Source organism: Ochotona princeps, chromosome 7 (genome assembly GCF_030435755.1).
Source record: "Ochotona princeps isolate mOchPri1 chromosome 7, mOchPri1.hap1, whole genome shotgun sequence".
NCBI lineage: Eukaryota > Metazoa > Chordata > Mammalia > Lagomorpha > Ochotonidae > Ochotona > Ochotona princeps.
The window spans coordinates 11,879,224-11,905,004 of record NC_080838.1 but is presented as its reverse complement, the minus strand read 5'-3'; the positions used below and the strand labels follow the sequence as shown (position 1 = coordinate 11,905,004).

Genomic DNA, 25,781 nt, shown 5'->3' with positions numbered 1-25,781 from the left:
CCTGCAGCAGAGTGGGTTGAGCTGTCTACTGGGATACCTGCATCTCCTACTGGAGTGTCTGGGATCTTGTCCCACTTCCACTTCCAATCCAGCTGGATGATACTTCAAAAAGGTTATAGAAAATGAAATTAATAAATGGATTCACTTGTGTACAAAGAGTTAAATCTATGCACAGGTTTTTCACTATATGCCTATACTTTGTAAGTGCTCTAAAGAGCTCATACATAAAATGGCATAACTTTTCTGAAAAGTAACTCGAGATACATATCAAGGACTACCATAGAATTCATATTCTTGGACCCCCAAATTTTTTGTTTAGTGTTTATAGTTACACACAGAATTGATGTACAATATTATCTGTTACAGCCAAAATCTAGAAACAAATGTCCAAAAATTAGAGATGAATTCAGTAAGCTAAAAGATAATGACAGTGTTATCAGCTACAAAAACTATAATGAGAGCCCAGTGGGATGGCGTAATGGTTAAGGTCCTTGCCTTGAACGCGCCGGGATCCCATTTGGGCGCCGGTTCTAATCCTGCCAGCTCCACTTCCCATCTAGCTCCCTGCTTGTGGCCTGGGAAAGCAGTCAAGGATGGCCCAAAGCTTTGGGACCCTGCACCCGCGTGAGAGACCTGGAAGAGGCTCCTGGCTTTGGATTGGTGCAGCACCAGCCGTTGCGGCTGCTAGGGGAGTGAACCATCAAACGGAAGATCTTCCTCTCTCTCTCTCCTCTCTGTATATACGCCTTTCCAATAAAAATAAAATAAATCTTTAAAAAAAAAACTATAATGAGCATATGAGAATCTGGAATAGAGATTCTATTTCACCTACTTCACTAAAAAGAGTGGAAAATTGGCACAATCTGTAGAGAACAATCTGGCAGGGTCCGGCACAGTAGCCTAGCAGCTAAAGTCGATCCCATAGCACCTGCCTGGATCCCATATCGTTGCCGGTTCATATCCCAGTATCCCTGCTTCCCATCCAGCTCCCTGCCTGCATTCTAGGAAAGCAGTGGAGGACAGCCCAAAGCTTTGAGACCCTGCACCCATGTGGGAGACCCGGAAGAAGCTCCTGGCTTCAGATCAGCACAGCACTGGCCGTGGCAGCTACTTGGGGAATGCATCGTCAGATGGAAGATCTTCCTCTCTGTCTCTCCTCCTCTCTGTATATCTGACTTCCGAATATAAATAAATAAATCTTAAAAAAAGAGAGCAATCTGGCAATTCATAATTTGAGAAATATTTACTGAGCACCTGGCACCATTCTTGGCACTTACAATGTCTATCACAACTTAAACGGCATATACTATATATTTGTTAAGGTTTTATTTTTAAAATAAAGAGCCCAGAGGACAAAGTAAAATACATCATGACATATCTATACAAGAAAATAATAACTGGCACACAGAAAGAACCTGAGTTCTTTTTCTTTTTAAGATTTTTTTTTTTTTTTTTTTTTTTTTTTTTTTACTGTAAAGGCAAATATACAGAGAGGAAGAGAGACAGAGAGGAAGATCCATTTGAAGGTTCACTCCCCAAGTGGCTGTAATGGCTGGAGCTGAGCTGACCCGACCCCAGGAGCCAGGAGCTTCTTCCGGGTCGGCCACACAGGTGCAGGGTCCCTAGGCTTTGGGCCGTCCTTGACTGCATTCCCAGGCCACAGGCAGGGAGCTGGATGGGAAGTAGGGCTGCTGGGATATGAACCAGCTTCCATTGGGATCCTGGCATATGCAAATCAAGGACTTTACACACTAGGTTACCACGCTGGGCCCAGAAATTGAGTTCTTTATGTCATCATATGAAACAGTCTGCAAAAATATGCTTTAAATAAAATACGGTCAAGTGTCAAAAGAGCCAGTGGTATGGCAGAGTAGGTTAAAACATTGTTTGTATCCCATGTGGGCCCAGAAATTGAGTTCTGATCCAATTCCCTAGGAAGGCAGCAAAGGATGTCCCAAGTCGCTGGGTCCCTGTACCAGCACAGGAGGCTCAGAATCCTGGCTCCTGGCTTGGGCCTGGCCCAGCCCAGATGTTGTGGCCATTCGGGGAACAAAGCAACACATGGAGGCTCTCTTGCACTCACACTCACACTTTCTTGCTCTTTCTCTCTCACCTTTTCTCAGTAACTCTGCCTTTCAAATACATAAATAATTCTTAATAATAATAAGTTACAGTAAAGTGTCAGTTAGTATTTAAATGCCTGTATTTTACATAAAATTATCTGGAAAAGAATACAAAAGTTGTTCATCTTCCTTGTTTCCAAAGAAGACAAATCAAGTAGAGAGATGAAAGGAAAGCTCCTTGTCATATACAGTTTTGTATGATTTAATTCTGAACCATGTGAAGAAAGCAATGCAAAAGTAAAAAAAAGAAAACAATAACAGCAAACCTATGTTCCCAAAAGTAAACAAATAATATGTACATGAAGAAAAATGGACAATATTAAATACATGAAAAACACTAGGTGGAACAAATAGGATAAGATTATATATATGTTTGCAAATACATGGATGTACATGTGCATAGAACTTTATTTTTAAAAATATATTTTATTTTTGGCCAACACAATGGCTCAACTGACTAATCCTCCACCTGTAAGCACTGGCATCCTATATGGGCACCACTTCATGTCCTGGCTACTCCACTTCCCATCCAGTTCTCTGCTTATAGCCTGGGAAGGCAGTGGAAGATCGTCCAAAGCCTTGGAATCCTGCACCACGTGGAGACCTGGAAGAAGCTCCTGGCTCCTGGCTTTGGATTGGCTCAGCACCAGCTATTCTGGCTGTTGTGACCATCTGAGGAGAGAAGCAGTAGTTGGAAGATTTTTTTCTCTGTCTCTCTGTAAATCTGCCTTTCCAATGAAAATAAACAAAATCTTTAATATATATTCTTTTTATATTTCATATAAACCCACGTGTCAGAGGATGAGCATTTGGCCTATCAGTTAAGTCTCCAACTAAGACACCAGCATCCCATGTAGGACTTCCTTGGCTCCAAACCGGCCTCTAGCTCCAACTGCAGCTGCTGTAGATACAGACACTGAGAGGCAGAGGGAGGCTCCAGCACCCAAGTTCCTGCCAACCACACAGCAGACATGGGTTCAAGTCCCATCTTTAGCTTCGGTCTTGCTCTCAATCCAGTCCCTGCTTTCACAAGCATTTGGGGAAAGTACCAGCATGTACAAACTCTCCCTCTCTCTCTCCCTCAAACAGAAATCTGAAAACCGCTCAGTGGAGAAAAGGAACAAAAACAACCAAGTTGTTAATAGCAGCAATTTTTATTCTTTTCATCTTTCTGCACAGACTAAGCACTGTTTTTATAAGCAGAAAAAAAAAATGGTAGAAGACTAAAATGGAGTCACAAACACTAGCTGATCCAGTAAATGACAATTAGAAACAATTGACATTGCATCAGCATATTGGTACACTAAAAAAGCAAAAAAGGCTGGCGTCGTGGCATAGCACATTAAGTTGCAGTCTCCAACACAGGCATCCCATATCGAAGCACCAGTTCAAATCCCAGGAGCTCCACTTCCAATCCAGTACCTGTTAATGCATCTGGGAAACCAGCACAAAATGGCCTCTAGGGTTTGGATCCCTGCCACCCACCTAAGAGACCCAGATGGAGCTCTCTTCAGCCTAGTCCACTGCAGTCATTTGGGGAGTGAACCAGTAGATGAAAGATCTCTTCTCTTCTCTATCTCTGTCTCTCTGTCTGTCTCTCTCTCATATTCTGCCACTCTGCCTTTCAAATACATAAATTAAATTAATCTTACAAAAAAACCACAGCCCAGCAAAATGAGCTCCAACAGCCTGTGATAGACCATGACTATCTCCTCAATGACTGGAGAGTAACAGGCATGAAGTGCCTCCCAGAAAAAGACTCCAGGCTGTCCATCACAAAAGCCCAGTGTCGCATATTTTCTGTAAATTCTTTCAATAGATACAAAGAAAAAATAAAAGCAACACTGGAAAAGAAAAGCAAGTAAACTCTATAAAATCTCAAATAGTGTTACTCCTATATCTCCATGTAAAATGTAGGACCACATATTCAAATAAATACCATCATGAAAAATTGAAAAGTTGATTCTGCATTACATTTTGTTTATTCACATGTAGTACAGGTCAGATTCCATTAAAATAAGAGGAGGGAGATATTTCACAGAATGTACTGATTATACCACAATCTCACTGACAGCATCAAGAACGGCTTAAACCCAGGGCTTTGCCTGGGATGTAGAAATATTTTCATTACATACCAATTTCCCTTCTAGCCCTTCTTTGACCTTGATCTGATTCACTTTCAGAGACTCGGCCTCATAGCTCTGGGCTTAAAGCAAGCAGCATGGCCCATAGTTTAGAAGTTTGTTGTATTTACTTTTCAGCTAATGGGATTAAAAAGTAATAACCTGCTTAGAAAAATTGAGTATTCAGGACTCTTTTCCAGGCCCTGAGCCTCCTACTCATTTTTGTTTCCAGGCCCAGCACCAGGCACAGTGCCTTGCACCCAAAGGCATTTCCTAGGTACTTCTTTCAATGAAGAGGCTTCAAAATCTGTCTGAAACTGTAAGCTGCAGGTAGCTCAATATAAAATAAGTGGAAAGTGTGATCTTATTTCACTTTAATATAGTAAAATTTCAGAAATCATTACTGAAGATTTGGTATTGTATTAGTACAGTTGCCTTTATAATTTTAATGAATTAGTAAAACATTTTAAAATACACTTCAGTAAACCAATATGTGAAAAATACTACATGAAATGTTCAGGGTAAGTTGAATGGGACTAACAAAAATACTCAAATCAGCATTAATTTACACAATAACTCCTTTGTGGGAAAAAAAAAGTGTAATTCTAGAACTACCCAGATACAGACCACGGTCCCAGCATCATTTTTAACTAGAAATCAAGTAACAAGATTGCTACCTCCTAACTTATAGCTGTTTGGTCTCCCAGGAAATTAACAGGGTTTATAGACAGTTTAATGTTACATAGTGATGTAATGAAGGACATCTCAAGTTAAATCACTTTTTAAAATGACTTAATGTTGTATTCATTTGAAAGGAACCTTGGATGGAGAAAATGGCTTTGATGGCTCCTTAGATACCACGATAAAGCACAGGATCAAAGCATTTCATCCAAACTAGCTTACATAGGCGCTTCCAAAAATGCTGATGGGGGTTGTGGCAATCTTTCTTCTTCAACCCTACATCCACGAAGTTGGCTGCTATACAGAACAGCATTAGGAAAGAAGCTAAGCAGTGAGAGAAAACACATCTCTTGCCAAGTCTCTCATGGAGTAAATAGCAGCTGTAGCCATCAGGGGACATACTTAAGGAACTGTCCCGTATAGAGACCTGGGGTAAGGCACTTGCTCCACAAAGAACATTAGCCAAGGCCAGCATTAAGACCGCCAAGCAAGAGAATGCACCACCATGTTGGGGTCATGGAAATACACTATTTTTATATTTCGCTGAGTCCTACATTGAGGAACCATGTTAATACCTGAGTGCTGACAGAAAAAGCCGAAGCCCTGTTAGCACTCACCATGGTCCACTGATGGCTATATGATTTAACCAAAACCACAACCGCACATTTCATACGACACTGGTTACTTTCAAAAGATCAAGAAATCAGCCAGAATATTTAGAATTTTAAAAACATAATTTACCATGTGTAGACACTACACATTGATTTTATATATGCATTTAAACATAGACACACACATGCTACAATGAAAAAATTAATATCAACCTGTTAGCTATTGAATATACAAATTTAGCAAAATCCTATTTTCTTCCATGTTGCTACCAGGGTGATCCAGAAGGAAATAACTAAATTTGGCCTTCATTAAAATTATACTTAGAAGAAAATAAGCTCAAAATACATAAAAACAAGATATGATGCTGAACCATAATTTTCACTCACAATAAGATTTTCTTACTTATATGGAATAAGCATGTCAGAATGATAATTTGACATAATTTCTTCCTATCAAGGGGGTATATTTTCCTCTTTTATTATGTCAAATAAAAATCCTAAATCTACTTCACTCACATGTAAAATGTTCATATTTCTTAACTCCCAGGACAATCCCACATTCAGTGAAACCGGGATCAATGAGTAGTGTTACCTGTAAGTCTGCATGATAGATTGTGACTCATTCTGAAAATCACCAATATTTCTCCTGAGACATCTATTAATACTTAATCAATATTATATAGAGGAATATGCCTTTCAAAAAATGGTAGTCAAAAGTTATGACATAATAAGCCTTTAACAGCACAGCATGAGTTATGATAATAAAAGGTGATTCAAAACTTATAGAAATAAAACTAAGCTTAGTAACTCAAATGTGGCCCAACACAGGAAGCTCCATGAAATATCACTCTAATTTTGAGGATGACCTGAAATACATGCTTCAGTTCAGTTGTCATATTAAAAATAGACTCAAGTAGCAGGTGCTTGGTCTAGTAGTTCTGGTTCTTGTTAGGATGCTCACATGCACATGCAGGCTCTAGTTTCTAGTCCCAGTTCCATTCCTGATGCCAATTTCCTGAAAATGCCACCAGAGGCAACAGCTGTTACTCAACTGGTAGGCTCCCCACCACCCATCCATGGGAGAGATCTGTCCTGAGTTGAGGAGTTCCAGGATCCTGGCTAGGTGTTAGAACCAACTGGAAAATGTACTAGGAAATGAGCACTCTCTGAGTCTCTACCAGTCAAATAAATCAATAAAAATTAATAAGCAAACACACAGGGGCCTGCATTTTGGTACAGTGGGTTAAGTAACTGCTCGCGACCATGACGTCCCTTGTTGGAGCATCAGTTTGAATCTTGGCTGCTCTACCTCTGATGCAGCAGCCAGTGAATACGCCTGGGAAAGCTGTAGAAGAACGCCTGAGAGCCAGTGTCCCTGCACCCATGAGGGAGACCTAGATGGAGTTCCTGGCTCCTGGCTTCAGTCTGGCCTAACCCGGGCTGCTATGGTCATTTAGGGGAAAACCAGCAAATGGGAGACCTTTCTTTTCATTCATCTTCTTCTCTATCACTCTGCCTTTCAAATAAATAAATAAATCCTTTTTTAAAGATGCATTTATTTCCTTTAAAAGATTTATTTGTTTTTATTGGAAAGCCTGAAATACAGAGAGGAGGAGAGGCAGAGAGTAAGATTTTCCATCCAATGATTCACTCCCCAAATGGCCGCAACAGCCTATGCTGAGCCAGTTCAAAGCCAGGAGCCTGGAGCCTCTTCTGGGTCTCCCACACAGATAAAGGGTCCCAAGGCCTTGGGCCATTCTTGACTGCTTTCCCAGGCCACAAGCAGGGACCTGGATGGGAAGCAGGACCACCAGGATATGAACTGGACCACCAGGATATGAACCGGTGCCCATATGGGATTCCAGAGCATGCAAGGCTAGGATTTTAGCCACTAGGCTACTGTACCAGTCCTCGATGCATTTATTTTTATTGGAAAGACAGATTTACAGAGAGAAGGAGAGACAGAGAAAGAGGTTTCCATCCACTCTCTCACTCCCCAAATGATCACAATAGCTGGAGCTGAGCCAATCCAAAGCCAAGAGCCGCAAGCTTCTTCTAGGTTTCCCATGCATCTGCAGAGTCCCAGACATTGGGCCATCCTCCACTGCATTCCCAGGCCATAAGCAAGGAGTTGGATTGGAAGTGGAGATGTCTGTGCTAACAAGCAGAAGATTAGCAAGCTCAGCCATAGCACCAGCCCCAGTAAATAAATCTTTAAACAGAAACACACACACACACACACAATATTCATGATAACCACATCCTCAGACATAAGAACATAACACATAACCTTTGCATAAGTCTACGTTACCTTTCCTTACAGAGAAGCTTTGGGACCATAGCTGTGAATGGTTTTATAATCTCAAACCAGTAAGTATAAATTAAATTTTCATCACTGCTATTCATATGTCTTATAGGTAACAGTACCTCTGTTTTTAATGACAGTCCACTGTTAAAGAATATTGTCGCAACGGCAATGTAGGATACAGTTATTTCTGGCTTCAGTGGTCCTAAAAAAATAGAGAAATGAGTTACTGTTAGAAAAGGATTTCCAGTAGATAACTTGAGATAAAATAAGGAGCTACTGGATGAGAGGCAGTGGTACTTTAGATCCCAGTGCTGCCTCTCTATGTTGACAGAGCGAAGCATTGGCGACAATGCAGCCTAGCTCCAAAGAGTACACTCCGGTTGCAGGGACAACGACTAATGGCATCAGCACAGTACTCACAGCAAGCAGAGAAGAATGGAAAAGCTTCCAGCAGAGCAGATAGGCCAACACCTTCTACACAAGTCCTAACCGTATCACTAGGCTCACTGCTGCTATAATAACTAAAATACCTCCCTCCAAACCCAAAGAAGAGAATCAATGGAGTTTCTTCCTCTTTGGCAAATGCTTTTATTGGCAATAGAATGTGAGAAATAAAAGTTTGTGTTCATGTATGCATTCAGTTTGGCCCAAGAGTATCCATCCTACTAATATGTGTTAAGTACTTACTATGGGAATGAGAGAGAGTAACTTGAGAGAACTTATAGCTCCATGACCGCAGTTACTACTGAATTTTGCTAAGCCTCGGGTACTGTGATAATCCCACAAGGACAGACCTGTCTGGAGTTATGAGGGTATCAGCTTACATATGGTAATGCTGTGAGGACAACAGGGGTGATCCTGATATTCAAAGCATCTTGTGTGAATTGCAAACCATCGGCACAAGAGTAACATTCCTTCAACAGATGCAGTTCTGAGATAAATGCCACTTTATGCCTGTGCGTCACTGGTTCTCCAAGAGCGGCAATTTGAGCCATCACAGACATCTGCAATGTGCTACTTAACATCCGGTAAGTAGAGATCAGGAATTCTGTTAAGCATCCTGGAAGCCACAAGACAGCACCTCCAGCAACAAATTATCACATCCAAAATGTCACTAGTGCTCAGGCTGAGGAATGCTAGTGCATCCCAACATTTCAAACCCTAAGATCATTTCATATTTGACATTCTGTGTGGCAATCTTGCACTGATTTGGTTTGCTAACCAAAGCTCATGTCTGCCCAGAATCTATGAATGTGGTCTTTTCAGAAAATAGGGTCTTTGTAAACACAATCCAGTAAAGATGGTGTCTTGTTAGACTACTGTGGGTACTACTACAATGACTGACATTCTTCCAAGAAGAGGGAAATTTGGACACACACAAACACATACACATACACACACAGGGAGGTTAGCCACAGGAAAACAGAGCTGAAGGCTAGAGTTCGACTGCCACACACCCAGGAATGCTGAGGACAGCTGGCAACAACGACATGCTAGAGGAAGCTGGGAAAAGCACCTCTACAGAGTATTCAGAGGGTGTTTTGACTTCATATTTCTGCCTGCAAGAGTCATCAGAAATAAATGCCTGTTGTTTTCAAGTCACCCAGTTCATGGCCATCTTTGTAACAGGCCCAAGTTAACAGGCCCTCTCCCCCTTAAGTCAAACCACAGGACCACAAAATCCTCTACCCATGCCTATAGGCATTGCTCAATAAATGCCTTGAAATCCAAGCATGGAGGGAAAAAAATGATCACGCATTCATTCAACAAAGATTTCTGCAACATCTACTACATCCCAGGCATTTGTAGCACCACTGTGAAACCAAACAAGCCCATTTGCTTAAACATGTCCACAAACGCTCTTACGTATTTGCCCTTCACACCGATGGTTTTGCTGAGATCTGAGAAAAGGGAGCAAATGGGTGAAGGCCAGCATGAAAGGCTTTTCATTTCAGGGCAGTTAAAACCTTGAAGAAGAGGTACGTGATGCTTATACTTGCAAGTCTGTCTCAGCAGCTCACCATCAGAAGCAATATTTCTGTGACAGCTGAGGAGGGTAATTCAGAAGCAGATCTCAGCATCAAGAAATCTGGCTTCTTCGGAAAATAGACAGAAGGCCCCCAGGAATTTTTAAATGCCCTGTTTTATGACTCACATTTTTCTTTCCTCAGAGTCCCCTATTTGTTTTGTGGACTATTATTCTTGGTGACTGTGGTCTTGTTCAGAGTGATGTCCCAGAATTTCTGCACAGAAGGGGTTAGAGTCAGCAACACGGCTGCAGATGAGCCTGGAGCACACGGTTAAGGTTGCACTTGAAAGCAAACACTTGGCTTTGGCTCACATTGTATGTTTCTTAGTGGTAAGTGAAGCATCTACCTTAGATGATCCCCCCAAACACACACACACACATACACACACACACACAACTATTAACTGATTGGCATAAGTCAATGTAATGATTCCTGATCTTTAATGTTTTCAATCCTAGAGACAAGCTATGTTATCTCTTATGTTGGTTACACATTTAAATAATCCATCAAAAGCCATGATGAGGACATTCCAGGACTACCTAGAAGGTACCAGGAAAGGGAAAACAGGAGTTTATTTTTATTTAGAACAAATTAAGGTTCCTCTGAATGTTGTCAGTTGAGAAGCTAACAGCTGGCCCCAAGTTAGGAATGTGAAACTGGAAATCACCGAGGACTGAAATCAAAAGTTGCCAAATATTTGCACAGAGGTTACAGTTGAAATTCTATTTGTTCCCAACCTATGCTAACAATTACATCTTCCATGTCACCAAAAGAACCAGATTCAGATGTTAAGATGGCTGCAAAGCTCAAGGCAGAAGTATGCTTTCCTTTAAACAAAAGTTCAATATATTTGTCAACAAAAGCAAAATAGGGAAGCGCAATCCAAAGAAAAACTGGTTCTAAAACCAGAAACAATATTTCGACTCCAAAACCCATGATTTTGAATTAGAGGGGGAAAGAAAATGTTTTGGAATGCATATGCATGCCAGGAATGATTATCATTTCACAAAAACACCTCATCAGCCAAGTAAATTTCCCTTTTAAACCTAATGTAAAGTACTCATGCTAATAGCATTCTTAATGCTCATAGAATGTTTCAGGATATATTCTAGTGGAAAATGGTTTAATGACTTACTCAGGGCAATAATGTAGGTTAAGATTAAGGTAGAAGTAACAGAATTATTCTGTACTTCCAAAGAAATAAACCTTTCATTTCCCAAGGAGAAACAACACATTGCTCAGGGTTGCCACGTGTCTCTTAGGACAGAATATAAATGTCTCGGTCTTTAGAAACAGCCATCTTCTAGGGCCATTTATTTTCAAACTCCTCCTAAGCATTTAAAAGTGAAACGTAAACGGAGCCGTGGATTAATAATGAAATTATCTAAGCTGCAGTCTGCTATGCTTCTTCCCATTCAGAAAGTGAAGGTGTCAAATTTTAAGATTCCTACACCTATACATTTCCTGCCACACTAACTCACCAGCCAGATGCAAAGATTTTTTAAGGGAAGTCAGACTACACATTTTTATGAAATTTTAAGTAAATAAACTTATACTTTAAATACAGTGTGATCATTAAAGTATCCACACTGGCAAAGGTACTATAAACATCACAACAAAACTAAAGACTACTGAAACTTTTTTTTACTTAAAAATGTCTAGAAGAGTGTTCAATTGAAAATCATCCTATGTGAATTTATAAAAACTACATTCTTAGTGGACAAAAGCCATAAATGAAAATTTTTAGCTTAAAACTCCAAGAAAAAAAAAAGCTTAAATCATTATAAAGAGAAAGGTATGAAAGAAACTTCTCAGCTGCTATTCCTCTTCTTCTTCCTAAACTTCTACGCTTTTTTTTACCTAGGGAAGTAAATGTATTAAAATTTGAAGGTGGGGTTTTGTTTAAGAGCATAACAGGTGTGAAGATCCATTAAAAACTTAGTGTGACAGGCTATACCGGAAATTCCACCCAAGCAAGCAAATTTTGCTTTTTACAGAAAATGACTTTTACACAGGAATAGTTTTCAAAGACAGCACATGGTACAGTGTTGTCTGACATTGGCCGATTTTGCTGTGCTCCATTAGGTGAATGCTCAGTGTGTGTGTGTGTGTGTGTGTGTGTGTGTGTGTGTGGTGAGGAAGGGGGAGCAAGCCCTTCCTTTGAAGGAATATTCATTTTACTGAATTTGAAGCCAAAACAATCAGTATGGATCCTGCCTATGGTATGAGACACAGGGGAGCCCTGGTCCCCAGCAGGCTCCTGTTCCCAAAGCTGCTAACAAGGTGAGTTACTGGTCTTCTGGCCTTTTTCAACTGTAATAGAGGCAGCCTGGCGAAATAAATTTTGAAAGTTCCACCGGCTCTTATTCTACTCAGCTACAATTAAAGAAATGAACTCCTCTAGGTTACTGGCACAAGGATGAGTGAAAATGGGAACCAGTATTTCTGATGCAATATCCTATTAGAACTTCAATAAGCACAGTCCAAGGGAACAAGATAGAATCTCTGCGCCCTTAGAGAACGGACTCAGCATTCAACAACACTTTCATGCACAAAGCCTTCAGCTTCTCAAAAACCTATGGGAAATGCAATTAAAAGATAAGCTTGTTTTGGTGCAAAACAAAAAAAAGTTGACATTCATGCATTTAGGCTTTTTTTCATAATCCATGTTTCCCATGACTTTTTACAGTCGTCTCATACATCGAGTTCAACTTTTTGCACCAAAATAAACCTACTTTTAATTCCACTTCCCATGAATTTTTTGGAAGTACCCTTGCATTTTGTCAAACCCAATCCTTGCAAATGTAAACTCTGCAACCATACCTATCATTTCCCTGCAAAACTGAGCCAGCAAGAGCTCTCTCTATCAGGAATCACTCAGGTAGTGAGCCCTGTACTGCAGTCCACCACAAAGATATGTTGAATTTAAATCTGCCTGCTCCGTGGGTTTCTAGGAGAGAGGGAATCTCCTCACTCAATACAACCTGGAATATCATATTCCCCAAGTGTTTTCCAGAGGCTCAAAAAGACACTGAATGCAACATATTTCCTAAGGGAGAACCATAAGGAATGGTGGCTTCATTCTCACTGTCACATACCCCACCCTTTCTGAGCTTGAGATTAGAAGAAAACTCTTTAAAACAAACACAGTTTTAATCTCCAGTTTTGTTGAAACAATTTCTTGTAATATGCTCCTAGGAAATGCGGGGGGGGGGGGGAGAAGAAAGCAAGGTACCCTAGAGAGCTTTCATTTCATTCATTTCAGTGGGTTTTAAGTCACTTCACTTGACTTCACTTGCAAGCAGTTCTACCAGAAAGTGTGTGTGTGTGTGTGTGTTCACTTCTGTCCCAATTTGCCCTAGGTGTGTCTGACTTTGCAAACTCAAAAAGCCTAGAAACTGATTCAGAAGGTCAACCCGTGTCTCAGAGATGTAGGGTAAGACTTCTAGGGAGGAGGAGGCACCCAAAATACTAGAGATAGTTCCCGGGTTCCCCACAGCATCCCCTGGCCACTTTACAAAAGTGCCACTCTCAAGGGACCGGAGTGCGCTGAAGGGGTGTGGGGGGACCTCTACATTTCCTGGCCAAAATATGCACCCGTGGTCCACGCAGTGGCTGTATGGGTGAGAATGCCAGGGCCAGCCGTAGCCTCCCGGCAGCACACGGAAGTAACAGGCTCCTGTAAGGAGAGAGTGCAACGTGTCAGTCCGCTGAGGAGCTCCTGGGGTGGCAACGACTGCAACACACGTGGACCAGGAACCACTGAAGGGGGAAGGGGGAACCCGGGAGCAGCCTGGACAAGGAGGTCCCTTCAAAGCTAGATAAGGAACTCCCGGCTTGCCGGCATCCCAGGAGGGGACAGGATGCCACTTAGAAAGCAAGAGGAGTAAGTTTCAACGTTGGCAACCCCACTGCTGACAGTAAAGTCAGCCAGGCCACCTGCGCTCCACTTCCTTCGGCCGCCCCCTCTGGGAGGTGAACCTGCGCCGGGGCCAGCGCCCCCAGCCCGCACGACCCCCAAAGGGGCAGGCACTGGCCGGCTCACCCCTCCGCGCCCAGACTCACAAGTGAAGAGTTCTGAAGGGGGCACGGCGGGGGCAGCACTCACCCCCGTTCACCCCCATCGACGGTTCCAGCTTCGCGGCGGCGATGACCAGCACGATTCCGATCATGAACCATTCTTTCCTCATTCTCTCCAGCAGCCTCATGCTGGCTTAGGGTGGGTGAGTTTGCTTGGTTGGTTTGGCTTGTTTTCTTTTGAAGCTGCGGTCCCTGAATCCCCGGGGCGTGTCCACACTTTCCTCGGTCCCTCCAGACATGCAGCAGAGCCAGTCAAATTGCCACTTGTAAACTCAAAGACCTGGGGGTTTACTCCGGCCGCGGTGAGGAGGTGCCGGAGTAGTAGTATCCAGTGACAGGAAAGTCTCACAGAGCGCCGCCATCTCTACCACGCGCCTTCTTATAGTTGCGCACTACCCTGCTTCCCTCCAGCCGCGGGCTCCCAAGCAAAAGGGATTTGCAATGGAGGTTGGAGCCTGGCCCGCAAGAACAGGCAATCAAAGAAGAGATGCCTGGCCACTGGGCAGGGTTAACAGGCCCACCACCTCCAAGACCTGTAGACTCTTAAGAATGGGGTGGTGATGCGTCGTGGACGTCAGAACCACGAAGACTGACAGAGGTCTCACTAAGAAACAAACCTTCAGACAGCCGCCCCCGTCTCTGAAGTAGACCCCCACCGACAGACTCTCTTTCCCTCTGCCTTGATCCCTTGCGACTGGCTGGTGTGAGCGTGGGAGTTGCAATGATGGGGGTGCAGAGTTTTTCGGGGTGCACTTTATCTAGGCATTACGGCGCGGCGCCGGCGCTGACGTGCGAACGAAGGGAGGGGAGCGGTCTCCCGGGTCGGGCCGGAGCGGCCGGGGTTCACACTTTCTGAGGAAGCCAGCTGTCCAACCTGAGGCGCAGACTTGGAGTGGGAGTTGGGTACCCACATTTTCGGGCCTTCCGCCCTCGAGCGTCCGCTGGAGCCGGCGGAAGGTGGGTAAGATCCCACCAGGTCAGTTGCCTGCGTGTGGATTCCGTCCCTCAGCCCGTGGGAGGGTTGCAGGGGTCTGAAAGTCTTCCGTCCCTCCCAGGCGGTGAATGGGTGCTGAAGGCTCCGCCTCACCGTCGAAGCCACCACCCCACTCCCCCTACCCCCCACCGACCCACTGAGGCAGCAGGGACACTCTAGGAAAGGGCTTACAGGCTCCTGGGCAAACGTGGTGACGCCCGGGGAAAGAGGGGCCTGTTGGCTGCCCACCCTCCGGTTTCTTCTTGCAATGTTTCCTGGTGGCGTGGTGAATGGGCTTACTAAAGGGAGACCTTGCAGGAATGTCACCTCCTCTCCTTTGCACCCTAATATAGAAAGCCGTGAAATGTCCTGTGGTATTTTGAAAAAGCATGAGCCCTTCCACTGATATGGTTAACTCTGAAACTTTAGAAGGCCTGCAAGGGATTGCTGGCTGATGCTGATCCATAATTTTGAATTTATTCAAAGACTGAGAGAGACCAATCTGAAATTTTTTTATTTACTTTAGCTTTATCTTGATGGCATGACTTGCAATCCCAAAATCCAAGCTGCGAGTCAAGCAGTTGGGCTACCGATTGTATGTTACACAGTGCCTGGTGTTGTGTGATTATACATTAGGCAGCGTGGAGAAAAGCTAGTTCCAAGAAAAAAAGAAACACAGACTACATCAAACTATTAACATACGAGGTGTGATAAAATTTAATAATAATTATCAGTCTTAAGATAAGTGGAGATACGTGATCGTTTATAACAGTTCTTTTTCTTTTTTAAGATTTGTTTATTTTTACTTATAAGGAAATTTTAGAGAGGAGATAATGGAGAGAAGGGTCTTCCATGCAGGTGTAAGGTCCCAAGGCTTTGGTGGGCACAGGGGGCCGTCCTAGTCTGCTTTCCTAGGCCACAAGCAGGGAGCTGGATGAGAAGCAGGACACAAACCATTGGGAAGGAGGGCACCATGGGGTGGAAGATTAGGCTGTTGTGCCATGGTGCTGGTCCCAACAGTTACTTTGTTATAGTAATTTCTTAGTAGCCTAGACTCATACATCTGACTCATTGAAGGGATACTTTTGTACTAAAAGATCATTAAACATGTTTACAGAAATTGAGCTGATTCAACTTTATAGCTGCTCACAAATTCTTGTTTACTAAGTCAACTATTTAGAGCAGTCTAACCCATGAAAAGGTTTTGTTCTGTTTTGTTTTTAATGGAAAAAAATACTAGTCTGCTTACTCTGTCCTACCTGTTCTGTGCATTCCGTCCTGTTAAGCCCTGTGTTCATATGCTGTTAGTGCTGTAACAAACACCCAGAACTGGTTGTTTCAAGCAACATAAATGTATTCTCTCAAAATTGTATGGGACAGAAGCCAGAAATGTTAGGTGTTGCCTAGACTGTACGTTCCTTGGGAGAGTTCTCTGGGAGAGTTCTTATTCCACCTCTAGGAGCTGTCTGCCCCCCTTCCTTGACTCATAGCCACCGTGCCCTGCCTTGGTCTTCACATCACAGTCACCCCTCGGCAGGTCTCTCAAGTGACTCCTTGCCTTTAGTCTCTACATATTCATATCATCCCCCCTCTTTCTGCATTTCTTATGAAGACATTGATTGGACCACAGTGATCTCTCAATGACATCTGTCTATCTCCATTTTCCAAATGAGGTTCCTACTGAAACCTCAGGATTTGATTTGACCTTAGTGGGAAATCATCTTTGCATGCAATAAACAGTTTAAGATAAGATCATATCAGAGTAAGGCAGATCCTAAATCCAATGACTGCTGTTCTCACAAGTAAGGACATGAGTGAGACACACTTAAGAGCACTATGTGAAGATGGAAACAGAGGATGGGGTAATGGGTCTACAAACCGACAGTTGCAGGTGAACTCTAGAAGCTATGAGAAGTTTGTGAAACAGATCCTCCCTGGATGCCTCCAAGAAGAACAAGCCCTGGCTGCCGCTTGATTTCAGTCCCCTGGCCTCCTAACCTATGGGGAAAGCAGTGCTTGCCATCTTAAGCCACCCACTTGGTAGCACTGTTTTATTAGCAGCTCAAGAGAGTTGATGTGCCCAGCACTCAACTCACTACAAGGCCCTTTCCTACGTTCTCTTCTGTTATTCTTTTCTGTACTTCAGCATTTCTCTCTATCTCTCCTTTTTTTCTGCCTTTTTTTTAATTCCTCCTGTCTCTTCTTCCCAGTATTTCTCTTGGTATTTCTGCCTCTTCACTTGATATCCTAACCAAAATGAGCATAGACACCCATACCTCTTAAAATCACAGGGTAAGCTGTTCCCTCCCCCCCAATATTGTCTTGCTATAAAAAGTACCTGAGACTAGGTAATTTATAAAGGATAGTTTATTTTGGCCATGGTTCTGAAAGCTAGTAAGTCCAAGAGCGCAGTGCCAGTATTTAGTGAAGGCCTTCTGGCATAACAGAACAGGGTATCACACAGTGAGAGAGCAAGCATGTCATCTTGGGCACTCTTTCTTCTCCTATAAATCCACAGATGCCGTCAATGTTGTGGCACAGCAAGTTAAGCCACTGCCTGATTTGCTGGCATTTCACATATGCACTGGCTTGAGTTCTGCTGCCACCACTTGCTGTCCAACTCCCTGCTAACATACCTGGCAAGACAGTATAAGAGGGCCCACACTGTCCCTAACTTGGAAAACCCAGGTGGAGCTCTTAGTACGAAACAGATTGTTGTGGCCTTTCTTTTTTCCTTTTTTTAAACTGATGTAAAATGAAAAATTCCATGTATTTCACAATGCAGATTCAGGAGAATAATGATACTTCTCACACTATCCTCCGCCTGCCTGATCCCACCCATCCTCCTCCTCCCTTCTTTTCTTTTTAATAAGTTTTGCAATGGCTTATTTTAATTTCACATGATAGGCTTCACACTCCATTAGGTAAAAATGTCAACACATAGCAAGTAGAAAAAAAGAAAATAACCTACTATTGCTTAGGAGTACAGACAATAATCAAATCATAGGTTGCAACCATTAACGGGGTAAACTAGCAGGTAAAGATATTTCTCTGTAGTTCTGCCTTTCAAATAAATGAAAATTTTAAAAGAACTTGATTACTATCCAAGGACCCACACCCATGGGCTCACCTAATTACCTTCTAGAAGCCCCACCTCCAAATACCATTAACATGTATTTGGGAATTAAGTTTCCAACATATAACATCTAGGAGATGCATTCAAGCCATAGCAAACATTGCATTTATCTGTTGAAGCAGCTTTTAATGTATCTCCATGGTGTACCATGTATGTTTCATGTGTGAACATTCAGTGGTGAGTAAAAGATGGGAAACGTCTTTACAGAGCTTAGAATCCAGTGGAGGGAACCGATGTAAACTGCTCCCAATTTATAGAAGGAAAAGACCAGCACGTTAAGAATAATCTCGGTGGAGGAAGCTGTCAGAGAACTGGAGACAGAACAGGCATGTGGGAGGCAGCTGGTAACTAGGTGCAGATGAGCTTCACAGTATGTGGAAATGAAAGAGCATTATTGTTTTACTTTCCTAATATTATATAACTGGAATTAAAAAAAAAACAGGAATAAGAAGGTTTGAGGAAAAAAACAAATTCTGTTGTGAGCTTGAGTGGTTTGAGATATGTCTGGTATGTGCACAAGGTGAGAAGTAGCTGAATATGTGAATATGGAGATCAAGGCAGGTGCTTGTGCTCCAGACACACATTTGTTATCCTCAACATTCAGGGTTAGGGTGATGACAGCTAAAGCCACAGGACTGAGGGACCTAATGAGTGAGTTGGTTGACAAGGGGAAAAATTGGACAGATAAGCATGATGCTATAGACCCAACTGCGACCAAATAGCCAGAAATGTAGAGGGGTATCGAGCATTTGCAATCTTAGAAGATAGGGAATAAACTTTGCTAGAGGAGGGAGGAGCTGTCCGCAGAAGGAATTAACTATATATGTTTGTGAGTGGCGTCTACAAGACTCCTTTCAATTTAAAAGGTGGACATGGTGGCTATGATTGGCAGTTTCTAAGAGCCCACTTCCAAGCCTCTGCGGAATTACTGACATTCTTCTAACCAATAGAATATGGCAGAATGAGTAGATTTCACTTCTGAGTTGAGGCTACAAAGAGACAAAGACCTTTTCAGACTTCTTCGTTTCTTGAAGCGAAGCCAAAGATGATGGTGCGGGATACTCTGTGGAAAGTCCAAGGGTAAAAAGTGAGATTCCCTTCCTCCAGTAGCCACCAGGACTCCCTCACTGAGATTCTAAGAAGCCTATGGCTCCAGCCAGGTCCTCAGTTCTAGCCAGAGGCATCTAAATAAGCCACGCCCAAATTTCTGCACCAAGCAACTGTGAGAAAATACCAACTGTTAGGAATTTTCGCCGTTAAGCCAAGATGCCAGATGCAGTAAGTCACATAAGAGATCTTTATTCCAGCCAAGAGGGGTGGCCACAGGAAAGGGAGAGAAGGCAGAGAAAGAGAGAGAAGTAGTGAGCTTTCCTTCCATAGTGACAGGAGGAAACTCCAAGGGAAGAGCAAGAGAGAGAGAGAGCAGAGAGGGCACACACACAGGAGCATGCTTTTATGGCCAGGGGATGGGTGTTGGGAAATGGAGCTATGAGAGCTATGAGGGGTTGGTGGATAGGGCCATCAGGTACAGTGCCATAGGTTACAGTGGATTGGTGGGAATAGTTACAAGGTTACAGCAGGTTGGAGGAGAACAAAATTTGAACCTAAAAAGGGTGTGAACCTTAACAAAACCAAGACCTAAGGGAAACAGATATTTAAAATGGTGCCAGGCACCTGGTGTGGTAGCCTAATGGCTAGGGTGTTGTGAACATTCCGGGGTCCCATATTGGCGCCAGTTCATGTCCTGGTAGCCATCCGCTTCCCATCCAGCTCCCTGCTTGTGGCCTGGGAAAGCAGTTGGGGATGGTATCCTTCTCTCCCCAAAGCCTTGGAACCCTGAACCCATGGAGGAGACCTAGCAGAGGCTCCTGGCTCCTGTCTTCAGATTGGCTCAGCTCAGGTCATTTTGGCCACTTGGGGAGTGAATCAGCGGAGGAAGATCTTCCTCTCTGTATATATGACTTTGCAATAAAATAATAATAATAATAAATCTTTAAAAATATATAAAATAAACAAATTAATTAAATGGTGCTGTGTCTAAAATGGGGGGTTCTTATCAATCTTCAGGGCCAACGTTCAAGTCACTCGTCACACCAAGCATGTAACTCAATGTTAGAACTTTCAGCCCTGTCCCACCCTACCTAAGAGGGTAGAGGAACTTCAAGTGGGGTTCTTTACCAAGAGCTGATAATTCAGTCAACCAGGCCTGCGTGCAGAAGCCACTATAAAAGTCTATAAAATTTCAAAACAATGAGGTTCAAAGAGCTGCTGGTTACTGGACAGGTCCAAGAACCAGGAGGGGTTGTACCCAACTCCCAAAGGACAGTAAGACAGTGGCTCCCACACTCAGGGCCCTCTGAGCCTCATCCCATGAAGCTCTTCAGCAAACTATGCATAAGAAAATAACAATACAATGGTGTTATGCCGAGTTTTGTGAGCCATCTTCAAATTATTACTTTACCAAATATGGGGTTATGGGTGTTGGGTTCAGAGGCAATTGGAGAGAGAGAATTTTAGCTTAGGTAGAATGTTATTAGGGGAGAGAGTGATAGACTGCTCTCTGGTGGGAGGTGGCCTGGGACCACTTCCACATGGTGAGGGTGACTGTGTGAGGGAAATGGCCGCCCCGATATATAGCACTGGGCTTTTATACATCTTAGGCATGGGGCATGGGAGAAGGCAACAGCTCCTGGGTTTGCTCATCCAAGTGACCTGTAGTGGAGGGTGCTTCTCCTGGTGTGCTGAGACAAGTCCTGTAGGGCATTCCAGACATTCCTGAGGAGATAAGGCCTGGATGATCCCTGCGTGGATTCACTCTCACTCTGCCTCAGGCAGCATCCCACTGTACCCAACCTAACAATGGGATTCCCCGGGTTCTAACTGTTTGGGCAGCGATATCAGAGCTTGAGAACTTGAAGTTGGCATTGGGGCCAAGGCACAGTCCCGTGCCACTTAACTTGGGAAATCTGACTCTAATTCCAGGGAGATATTGTAAGAATTGAGATGAATTACAGGACACTGAGTTGGTATTGAATTGGATTGGTGTGGGAGAAAAATCCTCACATCTAGTTTACAGAAGTGTTTCTGTGCTGAGTATAGTCAGCAGAATAATGACTGACCCCATCACCAGTCTTCCCAGAATGTATGCTCCTTTGTTCCCAGTTGCTAAGAATGTGTGTTTTTAGAAGGAAAAGAGACTCTTTTGTAAATGTAATTAAGTTAGGGTCCTAAGATAGGCAGATCATCCTCCATTGCCTTGATGATCTTAATGCAATGACCAAGATTTTTCAGAGATTAAAGGGGGAAGCAGCAAAGACAGGAAGAAAAAGATGTGAGATACAGTGATTGGAGTGTTTATTACCAGAAGGTGGTTATAAGCCAAGAAAAGGCAGTCTCTGATAGCTGGAAAAGGCAAGGGGAAAGATTCTCGTCTGGAATCTCTGTAAGTAGATCAGTCCTTCCTGCACACTGGACCTCCAGGAAATAAATTTGTATTGGGGGTAGGCAGCTTTGGATGTCCAAGTCCTTTTCAGGGTGCCTGGTTGGAGTCCTAGCTACTCCACACTTGTGATGTGCCTGAGAGTATGTAAATTACAATTCAAGCACTAGGGCGTCTGACATCCACAATGAGAACAATGATGGCATTCCTGGCTTCGGGCTTCAGACTGACCCAGCCCTGACAACTCTGGACATTTAGGGAAGCAAGCCAGTAAAAGGAGAGTTTGTCTCTTTCTCCCCCTCAAATGAAATGGAGAAACATAAGTGAAGACCATACTATATATGAATATCTGTGTCAAAATATGATATTTCCTCCTTTATGTCATAATACATCAGGTCTTAAAAATCTTTTATGAACGCTTTTCTTATTCTCTTGAGCCAGACATGATCTGTCCCTCTCTTATGTGCTCTTGGTTGCAGTTACCATAACATTGTTTATGTACATACTTTACTACAACTAGATTGGGTCAAGAATCAGAATTCTGTTGCTTTTATCTCATTTTCAACCACATCATTCACACAGTGCTAGAAGACAAAATAATCACCACATAGATGTTCATTGACTTCATCAAAGGACATTATGACAGTTTAGCTTAATGATTGTTACTGGCTTTATTTTGTATTGCAGAATAAGATAATACTGTGCTCCATCAAACACAATAAATGTTCCAATGATCCAAACAGAGGAGGCTTGTGCTCTGGCTAGAGGTGGCTGTAACACAGGTGCATATCTCCTGATAACGACAGAATTTCAAGCGCAAGACAGAGGTCAACAGTAAGTAAGCTAGCAAGATTTGATGAAAAGAATACACCTAGCAAACCAAGTGAATATCTCAGCAAAGAACTGAGTGCCTCAGTTGTTCTCAGACTGGAGCTGAAAGGGCCCATCACTACTGCTCCTACTTATTCTGGGATATTGTTGGGAGGATGGCTGCCTGGGCATGAAATTTGTGAAATTTCTCCCTAGATTTTATGAAGTAGTGCTTTGGTTCAAAGAAACCACCCCTGGCACTGGGCTGGAAAATTCCTCTGCTAATACCCTGGGAAGAGCAGGGAATTCATCTACAAGGTTATTGGACAGCTTTGACCTCTCATTGCATGCTGTATCGTTGGAGCTCATAGACTTTCCTTTTCCTTTTTTTTTTTTTTTGTTCCCTTCTTCAGCTCTACCTGGACTTGTTTCTACCCTAGAGTCCTTAAACTTGCAAAGCATCTGCCATTATTCAAATCTGTTTTCCATTATGTTCTGGGGAGAGCTGCAATCACCAGCCATCCTGAACTGGTTCATACCCTGTTGTGAGAGCAACATCTCACAGATGGCCCAGAAGTGTCCCAAAGCCACCTTTTGTTTCACTTCCATGCTAAGGTCTCTACTCCAGGAGGAGCTTGAATCTCATTATCATATCAGATATATATGAGAGCATGTTTGTAAGTTGTGGTTGCATGATTTATACTTACTTTTACATGCAATAACACAATGTCACTCCATACCCCAATTAAGAGGTGCCTGTTGCTAGACTGGGTTGATCCACAACACTCACCAGTTCACAAAAGGACTAGGGGTGGACCAGGCTGGGCGAGGCTGCTGTACCAGCTGGCAAGAGTTGGTACTGGGGCCAGGCTGGGTTAAGCCAGGCTGTAACACCTACTGACAAATGCCTAGATTAGGGGCAGGCCATCTCACACTTAACCAAAGCACCTGCTGGCATACCAGGGCTGGGAACAGGCATGATAGAACTTGTGGACACTCCCCTGCTAGGCTGTACCTATTGCCAGTGAGCCCTAGCACCAGGCTTGGGGGCTAGTCAGACTGGACAAGGCAGTGGCACCTGTGGGCCATTGTGAGTGCTGGGTCTGGGGGTGGGTTGGGCTAACCCAAGCCGCAGCATGTGTGGGTGTACACAAGAACCAGATGGCATGTGGACTGGGCCAGGCTATGCCACAGCATAAACTGGCACACACAAAAACCAGGGCTGGGAACGGGCCTAGTGAGGGTAATTGGGAGTCACCCCAACTAAGACCACAGGGCCGCTGGTATATGTGAGGACCAAGTATGTGGCAGGCTGGCTGGGATAGGCTGGGCTGCACCACCTGTTAGTTCATGTGAGATATGGAGCTGAAGCAGAACTGAACAAGTTGCATTCTTCAGAATATGTTAGTTGGTGCACGTTACAGACCACACCAGACCCTGCACCAGCAGGCACACAAAAAAGTCAAGTCTGAGGTCACCCCAGTGAGGTTTCTTGAGGGACTCCCTGTCTGGGCTGCTGGCCTCAAACTCTGACCACAGCGGAAATCACAGGATACATAGTCTGGCTTTGGAATGAATATATTGGGACTGGGTCTCCTTTGGTGCTGATACTGTGTATTGGACAGCATGCCCAGATGAACATGGGGGACATGATGGTCAGGTCTTCAGGGCCAGCAGGGGACATCAATGGCCTCATCAGAGGAGGGAAAGCAGAACAAGTTTGACGATTCTCCTGGCCAAGCTTTGCAGTGTGTTCCTGGGTATGTGGATGCATTAAGGTAGACTTTGTAAATGGAAAGATTTTCTCAACCTTGTAGCAATGAAACCAACACCTTTTCAGGGCTATCAAAACCAGTCAAGTAACACTGCCAGAATATTCTTTCCCACGTTGGGGTCTCTGGGGCATCATCAAAGGACCACCCCCTCCATGGGTGCTGATATGGTTTGACAGCAAGGAGTAGCCCTCTCCCCCTCCTCATAGACAGAGTGGAATGTGTGTCCCACCCACCTTCCTCCATACCTGACCCCCAACCTCTAATCAGAGGCCTACGTGATCATGCATCCCTCTCAAAGATGTAAACAATATTAAAATAAAAATTTTGAAGACAGTATAAATGCGGAAAAAGGTTAAAAAGTCATTCTCTATATAATTGTCTTATATCTTACATTAGCATGATCTTATTTCCCCATGTTTATGATGTAAGCAAGATAGTGTATTACCATAGTGTTCTTGTTTTTTTTTTTTTTTTAATTTTTGTAAAGAGCTGCCTGCTTTCCAATGCTTGGGATTCATGGCTTTGGAACCAATTCCTATGGTCTCCTTAATTGTAGCAAATAGAATTAACTTGTGAGGTAACTATTTCTGGTGAAGACTGTGGTTTCCAATCAACAAGCAGTGAATTCACTTTGGATCAGGAGCAATGGGTTTTATGGATGGTACATGGCTAAAGAAAGCAGGAGCCAAGAATGAAACAGAAGAATCTTTTCAAAGTTACCTTCCTTTAAAGCAAGGACAGGAGACCCAACAACAGAAAACTACAGATTGCTTAGTGTCAAGTTATACCAGATCACTTTTTTGTATTAACACAGAAGGAATTTTAGTGTTATGTCAATTGAAAATGACCAGTTGGGAAATTTCACAGTCTCTCTACTTTTAATGTCTCAGTAAGTGAGATAACAACCTGGTTTGACCTTACTGACATGGAAATTTAACATGAGTAACACAATTTTTATTTTTAGACTAGTCTGTTTGAGTCCAGCACAGGAGCCTATTTGAAATTAGTCTCCTGCAAGTTTTATTTAAAAACCATATGGTTGGGGCAGTGGGGCTGGTATCATGGTTTAACAGGCTATTCCTACACCTTCAAGAACTGGCATACCATGGACTCAACTCTGGTTGTTGTAGCCATTTGAGGAGTGAAATGGGATGGAAGATCTTTCTATCTCTCCTTCTCTCTACTAACCTAAGATACATACACATATATAATATATACATATAAACTATATGGATCACAAGGTACAGTATAAAGGAGGGGAAACACATCCTTGCATGTGCCAGGACCCCACATGGGTGCCGGTTCATGTCCAAGCTGCTCCTCTTCGCTTCCAGCTCTCTGCTTGCGACCTGGGAAAGCAGTGGAGGATGGCCTAAAACCTAGGGACCCTGCACCTATATGGGAGACCTGGCTCCTGGCTTTGGATTGGCTCAGCTCTGGCTATTGCAGTTACTTGGGGAGTAGATTAGCAGATGGAAGATCTTTCTCTCTGTCTCCACTTCTTGGTGGTCTTCTATCCAGCAGGCCCCAAGACCACTGAGTGGTGAGGCGACAGTGTGTTTCTGCAGCAGAGACACTGGAGATAAAGTGGTGGTGAAGGATGCCCATTTATTTGAAAGAAGTCCAAGCTTATATAGCAGAAGGAGGCAGGCAGAATGGCGACCCTGACAGTACTTCCACCCAACAACAACA

The 25,781-nt window shown here is 43.4% G+C and overlaps 1 protein-coding gene across 2 annotated transcripts in view; it reads right to left on the bottom strand.

Annotated features, from left to right (window-relative positions):
• The window catches only part of SLC10A7 (solute carrier family 10 member 7), a 273,880-nt gene extending 259,556 nt beyond the window's left edge, over positions 1 to 14,324 (bottom strand). Inside the window, exons 1-2 of one of the 2 annotated variants that reach the window (XM_058666791.1) lie at positions 13,985 to 14,324; positions 7,966 to 8,048 (exon numbers count right to left, since the gene is read on the bottom strand). In XM_058666791.1, coding sequence (XP_058522774.1) covers positions 7,966 to 8,048; positions 13,985 to 14,084 — 183 coding nt within the window. In that variant the 5' untranslated portion in view covers positions 14,085 to 14,324. The remainder of the gene's footprint in view (positions 1 to 7,965; positions 8,049 to 13,984) is intronic. The other variant, XM_004588132.3, reaches the window with a different exon arrangement.
• Between the last annotated feature and the right edge of the window lie 11,457 nt (positions 14,325 to 25,781).